This window comes from Helianthus annuus, chromosome 10, assembly GCF_002127325.2.
Source record: "Helianthus annuus cultivar XRQ/B chromosome 10, HanXRQr2.0-SUNRISE, whole genome shotgun sequence".
NCBI classification, from domain to species: domain Eukaryota; kingdom Viridiplantae; phylum Streptophyta; class Magnoliopsida; order Asterales; family Asteraceae; genus Helianthus; species Helianthus annuus.
Window position 1 is genome coordinate 168584476 of NC_035442.2, and position 11133 is coordinate 168595608.

At 33.6% G+C, this 11133-nt stretch overlaps 1 protein-coding gene across 1 annotated transcript; it reads right to left on the bottom strand.

The window, feature by feature from the left end:
• Positions 1–5497: 5497 nt before the first annotated feature.
• On the bottom strand, positions 5498–8839 carry LOC110886472. The gene is made up of 3 exons (XM_022134280.2): positions 8540–8839; positions 5970–6066; positions 5498–5888 (listed from the first exon to the last, which is right to left on the bottom strand). The coding sequence occupies exons 1-3, from the start codon at positions 8808–8810 to the stop codon at positions 5816–5818; spliced, it is 441 nt and encodes a 146-aa protein (XP_021989972.1). The 5' UTR covers positions 8811–8839; the 3' UTR covers positions 5498–5815.
• Positions 8840–11133: the final 2294 nt, after the last annotated feature.

The following is an 11133-nucleotide window of genomic DNA, read 5'->3' on the forward strand; positions in this document are numbered from 1 at the left end:
AGGAGCTACTTAGTCAGTATGTTACTTAAAAATAAAATCTTTAGCAAGTGAAAAAAATGATCATGAGTCCTAACAACTGAATCCAATTAACAAAACCATACAGTTGTTAACAACGTGGAAAAGAATAACAACATGAGCTTCAAGTTTAGCAATATGAGCGATTAATGAACCATTATCCCTTCGTTTAATCGATTCTTCATCAAATCATGCTTCACAAAGACGAACTCTCAACATGTTATGATCCATTCCCATACCTGAAATAGATCAACGTATGCTGTCAGCAGCTATCAAAACACAAAATCCTCAAAACATGAATCAAACTTGGCAAATAAAGAGCAAAGAAATAATACACATTAAATCGTTAAACATCACCAAAATCCTAAAATTTCAGATCAAATAGAGTTAATGAGCTAAGACGGAGGCTGCTTACATGGACACTCGATCTGGTCGGTAATTGCACCTCCGATCAGATCAGAAAACTGCATACTGAAATAGGGTCATTGGAACCGAGGCGAGAGACGGAGAGCAGAGGTGAACATGCACGCATCACAAACGCGAGGAGATATTTATATATTTTTTTTATCTTTATGGTAGGTTCTATCATCTTGATTTAAAGCATACTTTAAAGAAAGCAAAACACCTATTGCAAAAAAAAGGTAGAATGTTTTAATTAACGTACATCTAAACTAAAAACATAAACTCCAAACCTTTTATTTCCAAACCCTTTTAATTCTAACCGAATTAAACATCTTGAACAACAAAAAAATTGAAAATTTACAATAATGATTGACTTCAAAATTTAAATTTAAAATAATGATTGACTTCAAATTTAAAATTTAAAATTTGAATTCTGAAAATTAAATCACTAACATCCAATACCGTAAACTAAACAAACTTATTAGGAAAGTCTAACCTTGCCAAGCAAAATTGCTCCAACATTTATTTATAGAAAGAGATACCTTAATTTAGGAAAACCATATAATACTAAAATTTAAGGAAATAACGAAATCTTTGATGGATTGTAATTAATACATATTAAAACAGAAATAGAAATAGAAACCTTAATTCCGGAAAATTATCGTACTAAAAATAAATCACGAATATTTAAATTTGAGGTTTCAAAAGTAAATAACTAACGAAATTTAAAATTGCCCAAAATTTTAAATTTAAAATTTGAATTCCTCAAATAGAAATAGAAACCTTAATTCTGGAAAATTATCATACTAAAAATAAATCACTAACGAATTTTAAAATTGCTCGAAATTTTGAATTTAAAATTTGAATTCGGGAAATAAAAATAAAAACCTTAAAATTTTAAATTTGAGGCTTTAAAAAACGTAACAGCATTTATTTATAGATATAGAAACCTTAATTCCGGAAAATTATCATACTAAAAATAAATCACTAACGAAATTTAAAATTGCTTAAAAATTTAAAATTTAGAATAGAAACCTCAAAATATAAAATTTAAAATTTGAATTATGAAAATTAAATCACTAACATCCAATGCCGTAAATTATCATACTAAAAGTTATTATACTAAATATAAATCACCATTTATTTATAGAAATAGAAACCTTAATTTCGGAAAATTATCATACTAAAAATAAATCGCTAAAATTTAAATTTGAGGTTTCAAAAATAAATCACCAACGGAATTTAAAATTGCTCAAAATTTTAAATTAAAACTTTGAATTCCAGAAATAGAAATAGAAACCTTAATTCCGGAAATTATCATACTAAAAATAAATCACTAACGAAATTTAAAATTGCTCAAAATTTTAAATTTAAAATTTGAATTTCGGAAATAGAAATAGAAACCTTAAAATTTTAAATTTGAAGTTTCAAAAAACGTAACACCATTTATTTATAGAAATAGAAACCTTTATTCCGGAAATTATCATACTAAAAATAAATCACTAACGAAATTTAAAATTGCTCAAAATTTTAAATTTTAAATTTAAAATAGAAACCTCAAATTTTAAAATTTAAAATTTGAGTTCTGAAAATTAAATAACTAACATCCAATCCCGTAAATTATCATACTAAAAATAAATCACCATTTATTTATAGAAATAAAATCCTTAATTCCAGAAAATTATCATACTAAAAAAAAGAAATAACAAAATCTTTAATGGATTGACAATTAATACAATACAAAATTTGTTACTAAGAAAACAAAGACATTCAAATTTTAAAAAATATCTTAGTTAGATTTTCAAAAATAAAAAATAATAAAAATAACTAAAAAATTATACAGATTAGCATAAACGATTTAACCTATAACAATTATCGGATCAAAAAACACCAAAACAACCATAAAATTAAACTTACCTCTTCAGTTCAACGAAGATTTAGAGTCCGGCAGTTGCATAAAATTTAGGGTTTCTCAAGAAAAAACAAAAACCAAAATTAAAAAATCACTAACAACATCACTCTTTGAAGACATCAAGAATAGATCCACTCATAAGATTTGAATCGGAGAATTAAAATCATCATCAACAACAAAAAAATTACAGAAATGACAACATACCTTTGATTTTTATAAAATCAACTTTAATTTTTGATCGAATCTACATAAATAAGAACAAAGAAACCGTTATTAGCAATCGAAACAATTTTTATAAAATCAACTTTGTATACAATCGAATAACATAAATAACAACATACCTTTAATTTTTTTGATCGGATCTACAGAAATCAGAAAAAATGGTTTTTAGCAATCGAAACAATCTTTATAAAATCAACTTTGTATAAAGTCGAATAACATAAATAACGCAGATCTTGGTTCGATTTGGTCTATTTACCTTTGATTTGAACCGGATTCTTGGTTGAAGATTGTGATCGGAGAACATAAACAAAGACTATTTCGCTTGGATCATGTAGTTTAGCTTTGATTTGTGAAGGATTTCTTGATTTAAGCTTGTGATCGGAGAAGGTAGGTAGAAGAGAGAGAACAGAGAGAATGAAGATCACCGATTAAGAATTGGTATGCACAATAATTGAGTAAAAACAATTTAAAGGACCCATATTCAAAATGGGTAATCTAGAAAACCTGAAACCCGGCCCAAACTTTTTCGGATCCCGCGTATTTCTTTGGTTTTAGGTTTGTGTTTTGTGAAAGTTGGTTTGTTTATAGAGAATTACATGAATTCCCTCCCAAAATCAAGGTTCACTAAACCAATGGATGCCACATCAGCAAAATGACTCCACCATTCAAGGACACATAGCCCAAATCATCTCATTTATTAATATATATATATAGATATCATTTTATGTGTAGTTATGCAATTCTTGTAATTCTTTTATTTAAAAGTGATTATGTATTAAAACTCTCATACGTGTGTCTATATAGCATTAAAACTCTCGTACCATATGTGTACATACACACATCTACTTGATATCAAACATATAGATTTAATATTATCTCCTTTTTATTTTTTTATTGTTTCATGCATTAGACATACTTTTATGTTGTGTACGTTAGGTATTTGATTGATTGATTGTTTTCTAAAGATAAGATGTCTTTATTCAAACTTTTTTAGTAATTTCCGTGTGATTCAATCAATGTTACGATTATCCATCTCTCGTAGAGATATTTAATTAATACTTTTCTAACTAAAATAACATCCAATGGTCTTCACCTTTACACCGTATGCCCTTAACCACCATCAACGTTCGATACCCACATCTTCGATTATATTACTTTTCTTATATATTTTTTTGAAAGACTGGTTTTTTATTTTTTATTTTATAAAAATTATTGTTCTCTAAACTAAGGACTTCATCAATTCTTATAAAACTTTGTTTGACAACCTCCTTTTTTTGCAAGAAAAGGTGACTTAAGGTTGAGTTAACTTAAAAGACTTTCTAAGCACGTTATTAACCAAAGTTTCCGTTTCTCAATGTATTTTGTTATAGAATTTGTTGAAATTTGAAATCGGAGTTTCATTCTTAATGTGCTTGGTTAAGAAGGAAATTGAAATCGGAATTAATCCATCCAAACTCCTTCATGTAAAGAATTTAACATTCCTTACAATTTGTGAACAAAAAACTCAACTTAAAAAATCATAATATCCGGCCACTCGCCACTATTACGGTTGTTATGATCACCGCCACCACCTGTTGTCACCACCACCGACACACCACACTCGTTGCCACCCACGCTTCCACCTCCATTTTATTGCCATTACCAATGTGATGTAGTGCGTGGTACGATAAATGAAGATCAAACACGTTGACTCTACGAATACCCGTGTAGTTCTTCCCCAACCCCAAAATTCAACCCAAAGGGCACAGAGTTTGAAGTGAAAATCAGTTTTCTCAAAATTCAAGTCTGAACTTTTCATTAGCTTTAGCAACATATAAATAGAGACTAAAATTCGAAAATGGGCCTAAAACACACTTGGGCCAAAAACTAGAACAAAATAAAAGTCCAAAAAACCCACTAAAAAACATAAAACATAAAATAACTCATGGAAATAAACGTTTTTTGGCCCGGACGATGACCCAAACCGCCATAGGCTGTTTGCAGCAAGATGGAGCTCGTTCTCACGGTCGTTTCGCCTGGTCGCACGCCCAAAACGGACCCTTGTAGCCCAAGTTAGAGCCATTTTAGTGAGGCCCCTTTTGTTACACGATCTTGGGCCTCCAAATACAAGATGGCCCGCTCCTCTACACTTGGGCCGCATCACAATGCTATCGCCAATTGGGGTGGTGCAAAACGACGGTTGCAACAACAAACAATAGGTGGCCATGGCACAATGACACCACCCAGTAGACTAGAGTGTCGACGGTGTGGCGACCAAGGTGCACAGGGGTGATGGTGGTTGAGAAGAGTGGCGGAAGGGTGACAACAGTGGTGGCGGCGAAGGTGACAGGCAGGAAGAATGGCATTGACCATTGGTGTTTGTCACGACAATAGATTTCATCTCCCGTTATGATTGTTTGTCACCAAATGCATCACATTCGAACTCTTTTAATCGACTCCAGTTCTTTTAAATTCCAATTCCCTTCGTCAAATGTTAGTTTGAAATCCAATTTCTTCGATAAATTTCACTTCAGTCACAACAATTTTGCTAACCAAACACGCCCTTTGTACACCACAAGCGAACTAAATAAATCTACGACACAAACATTAAAACCCTAAATCAGCCTCACTCTCAGAGAGACAAACATCCAGCACACACATTGAACACATGGGAAAACATGCACACAACATCAAAGTCCTTTTATGATAGGAGACGAAGGGAGATGGGAGGTGGCAGTGTGACAGGTGCATCAATGGCGGCAAGTGTTTAAGCAGCTTTTGGAAAAGGAAAGTGAGCGCCGGAGACTTGGAGTGAAGGAGATCACAGGTGGTCTTGGTGGTGACAGTTGAGAAGTTTGGTAGCCAAAGTCAGCGATGAACGGCGGTTATAAGTATGAAGCCATTGACGAAGGTTCTCTTTCATTTTGGGAGGGAGGGGGAACATGGGTGACGATATAACAAAATTACTGTCATTATTACTTTTAGTATTAACCTTTTCAATTTATGTTGCGGCTGTAGAATAATACAACAAACCAAAAAGGTCAACTTACACAAGCTCAAGCGTCCAATGTCATGAAAAAGTCCAGAAAAGCAAGGGAAACTAGAGACACATGTATGTAACCATGAGCAACCGTCAAGGAAATAGGCTCGAACCCATATCCAAAGCTTCATACAGAAAATCAAACATTATTTCTGCAATTCTTCCCAAATTCTTTAACATCAATAAGGTGGCATTAGATCTCAAAATCCCAATTAACTTGCTAATAAAGCTAAAGCACGGTTTTTCTACGCTGTGATTCTGAACCGACCCTTGGCAATCCTCCTAGCAATGACGCGCCTACCTCCCTTGGTTGATTTACTGTATAATTTACGTGCCAAATTAGGTTTTAATCACGTGTAGTGCAAGTAACAAGTGCATGCAAACTATAAATTGACCTACCGAGCCAAGTAACCATGAACTCTTTTGCGCCTCAGGTTGCTAGGCTGGTAAGTTCTTTTGATGCATAATAATGGCTCGCTTGATGATGAATCATCTCCTGAAAAAAAAAAAGATACAACAGAAAGCGAAAACAATATGAGACGAATGTTGCAACATCATATAAGCCGCAAAGCGGGTAGCTCGGTTGGGTTGGCCTAACACAGGTTATTTTTCAGTACGGGTCAAAACAGCTAGGAAGAGCTGCAAACATTCTTTTATCCTTTTATTAGACTTAAATATAATCTGTGTGGGTTTGATTACACACAGTTATTAAAGGCGTAAGGCGCACTCAAGGCGCATAGGTCTCGCTTGTGGCCTAGGCGCAAGGCGCAAAAAAAGCGCGGGCCTGAGAAAAAAAAAGCGCACAACAAAAAAAACTTAAAATATTTTTATATAATAGAAAGTTAATATTATTCTTCAAATAAAATAAAACTAAAGCTATTATATAACATTTTATATCGTCTATTTAGTACAAAAAGTTATAAATGCTTGTATATAAGTGTAGAAAACTAGTTTTCGTTAGATAAAGTAGGAAATCTAACTGGAATCTTGCCAGAATTTAAAGAATTTGGCCGGAAACTCTCCAGAATCTAGGAATCTCACTGGAATATGCGCATGAAGTCATGAACCATCACCTGGAGAATTAAAGCGCAATTGCCTCGCCTTGCTAGGAAATTGGGCCTAGGCGCAAGAGGCGATGGCTTTTAACAACTATGTGATAACATAAACTATATTATTACGATAATAACTTGATATTTTAATAAGGTAATATAAGAGGCCATTAAATTAAATCGTTTAGCTTAATTCATCTGATCCGCTAGAGATGAGACATAACCCAAAACTTGGTTTTAAAAAGCGCAATGTGCTCCGAGGTGTTTAGGTCACGAAAGGTCGAGGTGTTGCTCTATGCATAGCGAAATAAGCTTTATGTACAACAGCCACACTCCATCTCTCTCCTCTCTTTTACATATTTTCTTATTCATCAGGTAAACCATTCATAATCTTACATCCTTTTGGTCCTTTTTACGCATCACCCTCCCAAAGGTAGCAATTTTCTAAATTCCCAGAGCAACGATCCAAAATTTGACCTACATGTGCATGAAGAGCCGCCTCATGCTTGAGGCGCTGTTTAAAACCAAGACCCATAACAAACCAACTTATAAATAATCGGGTGTAAACTTCCACCTATACAAATTTCCTTTTTATACTAACATCTTATCAGAAAAGAGTCAAAAGACCAGTGGCGAAGCTTGAGATTTCCGACTGGGGGGATCGAAAACGTATATGCCCAAAAAAATTTATAAAACCGGGGGGTTAAAACGTATATACCCAAAAATTTCTATACAAAAACGACATACTCTCCACTACTGAGCGAAAAGTTCGAGGGGTCGGCCGCCCCCTCCCGCCCTCACTAAGCTACGCCAATGCAAAAGACGTCAATCAGAATCAAGAAAGTGCAAAAGTGATAGCTGACAGAAGCTCACGAAAGATAACACACTCATACAAAACATCTCTATGATTTGCAACTAACTTTATGTTTGCTACCTAGCATTAGATTTGAATCTATATAAAAATGAAGTGGTGGAATTCAATATGGTGTTGGTTATATAACTAAAACAAAAAGTTTATCCTTCTACTACTTCTTAAGTTGATCCTAACATTTAAGCAAGACGTTCTTCTTTAATATTCTTGTAACGCTGGCTGCATACAACTGTACAACACATTACAGATTTACAATATAAAGTTATGATTTATGAACATAGGGGAAGGTTCATTGGGGAACACTAAAAAAGTGGGGAACAGCGGGGAACCGGCTCAAACGAACTCCGATTGGACTCATTCCAGAGGTGTTGGAACCGGCTCGTCGAACCCTAACTAAGATCTCTTAACCCTAAACCCAAATCCTAACTCCTAAACTCTAAACCCTAAAGCTAAAAAATAAGGCTAAAACCTAAGCTAAACCTAAAGCTAAACCCTAAAAGTCAAACCCTAATATATTTAGGGTTTAGGGGTTATGATTTAGGGTTTAGGGTTAAGAGATCCTAGTTAGGGTTCGACGAGACGGTTCCAACGCCGCTGGAATGAGTCCAATCGGAGTTCGTTTGAGTCGGTTCCCCACTGTTCCCCAATTTTTTAGTGTTCCCCAATGAACCTCACACTATGAACATATATCTAAAATTACCGTTGTGATAATAGGTTTATTTACAATATAAAGCTTGAAGATATGCAACATTGTATCGTAACATACTAATTAACCTAAGAGTCGTGCGAATCACTTTCAGATTGAAACAATTCAATACTTCACTCGAATTTCTGAATCAGATAAAACTCAGAATAAATCTTCAAGAGCAAAGTATATAATCTATGATAAATTCGTGAACCAAACCAACTCCATTGATGTATATTATGATACACTTTGGTCAACAAAATCAATCCAATTACGCTAAAATAATCAACGATACGTTCTTACATCTGTCCTAATCTACCAACATATTTATGCGTAAAAATCAGATAAAAAAACAAGTGTTTACCATCAGGAAGAAAGAATCTGAGAGAAGGAAGCCCACAGGGATACAGGAACCCTTCAGAACAAACTTTTTTCAAAGTTTCTGCATCATTTTGGATCAAATTAACCGGATTCTGCACCTTCAAAACAGATGAAAATGGCGGCGGAGTGAAAAGCTTCGGTTGAATATCGAAGATCTGAGGAACAATCTTCTGAGTCGGGCTTTGATAAAGAACCGGATTCATAAAACGGGTCATCAGCGAAGCTCCGGAGCGAATTAGGGTTTTAGATGACATCTTTTTTTCAGTTGATTTTCTTCGATCGAGGGTTTCGATGGTGATTTCAGTTTTGTAGAAAGATGAAAGGACCCTGAGAGTTTACGATGTTTTAATATTTAGTCCCTGTCTTTTTAACGTTTGGTTAACAATTTGGGTTTAAAGCCACCGAGTGCAATATTTAGCCGTTAAAAAAACGATTTGGGTTTGAATTATGGTTTTTTGCTTTTTACCTCAAAGTCAGAGTGTAGACCATGTTACAATTGGATGTTACTATGTTCGTGTGTTGATTCGAGTTAGACAGTTTGAAAGTTTTAAATCATGTTTTAGAGGCTGTTTGGTAGCCTCTGAATGGTTATTAAGAGGCTACCTCTTAATGGAACCATTAAGAATTTTACCAATAAGAAGGTAGAAGAATGTGACATATTATGATTTATCATTCAGAGGTTACCTCTTAACCATTCAGACTTGAGGTTACCTCTTATTCATTCAGAGGTTTTAAACCATTAAGAGGTAGCATCTAAATGATCATTAAGAGGCTACCAAACAGCCCCTTAGTGTTTTACGCTTTTTTTTGCTTGTCTTTACAGTTAATTTTACCATGGGTGTAACTTTATATAATATAAGGTTTTCTTTGCGTTGTACAATGATTTAATAACCGGTTTTTAAATTGTATCGGATTAGGCTTGGGGACGGTTTAACCGGGTTTCTAGTTAACCATATAATTCCATAAAACTACAACTTCAACTCAAAAAATACCACAACAATATGGTTTCATAATCAAAAAATCATTTTTCCAACAAAGTTTTTTGTAAAAAGAAGTCTACAATGGGTTCATTGAAGTGTTGATCGCTTAAAAGATGAAATTCACTATCATTGACATCCTCATTAATTATAGCATAACCATTTTCATTTCATCCGATATAAAATAAGAAGTTTTAGTTACTAATAATCACAATATACTAAACTTACATAAAATAAGTAATATATAATGGGTCTTTCACGGTAATTTGGATGGGCCGCCTCAGTTAAAGCCAATTTTAACATGGGCTTAAACCGGTAGGCCGATATTACTAGATATACTGGCAGTACAAAGACTATACTGGAACTCTATTTATATCGAGCTCAACCATACCGAAACAATAAACGGTAGCCGGTTCAACCAGTATTACCAACTGGTTTAAACAGGTTTTTAAAACACTGGCATTGTATGTTATGTTGTTAATGTTATATAGAGTATTAAGTTATTTTGGTGGTGTTTTACCCCTCAAAATACATTTACCAAACATCCTAAAAATCTCATATTGAAGAGAAAATACATAGCACCACCCAAGTACATCACTAAAGAAACGAGCAAGTTGCTATAACCAAGTACTTTATGTACTCCAGGATCATCCATGCAAAGTTGCTCTAAAAGAGAAAAAAAATCAAGCTTACACAGCATAGTCCAATTAATTTATTAAAACCATATATTTATAATTAACTTGATTATTCATAGGAAACCACATGTATTAAAGAATTTTCACCATCAACATTAGTTGATTATTATACAAATTATGTGTTGAACTGTCATACTTTAAAGAACAAGTGTTATCAACACTTCCCTTCAACTTCCCTTTGAAGAATCTTGACCACTTCACTAAACATGAGCACAATCATTTTGAATTCTTTTTCCACAGTTTCATCAACACCTTTACCAAATCATTATTGTCAACAACAATCATGAAAAAACAACTGTCACACCATCTTTATGAGACCCCCTCATCAATGACACCAACCACCTTAACAGAAAATTTTCAAGTCAAGATTTAACCTCTTTTATTTCCCCCATAAAGAACACTTTTGCCCATAAAGTGCCCACTCATATGCATAATATTCTCCATACCATTTTTTTAAGAGTGAATTTCAAAAATTGTCCTTTATCTTAATACCCATTTTCAGGCGCTGTCCTTTATGTTTAAAATTGACAAGTTTTGTCCTTTATGTTTTCATATCATACACGTTTTGTCTTTTAGACCTAACCCAGTTAGTTTTTTCAGTTAAATTTGCTCATATACTTTACACATGAGGGCATTTTTGTGAATTCAAAGGTAAGTTCAACGGCAGATTTATAGCTCAAAGCTTCTGCAACCTTTGAATTGACAAAAATGCCTTCATATGCAAAGCACATGACCAAATTTAACTGAAAAAACTATCTAGGTTAGGCCTAAAGGACAAAACATGTATGATATGAAAACATAAAGGACAAAACTAGTCAAATTTAAACATAAAGGACAGCGCCTGAAAATGGGTATAAAGATAAAGGACAATCCTTGAAATTCACTCTTTTTTTAAAGAAAATCAA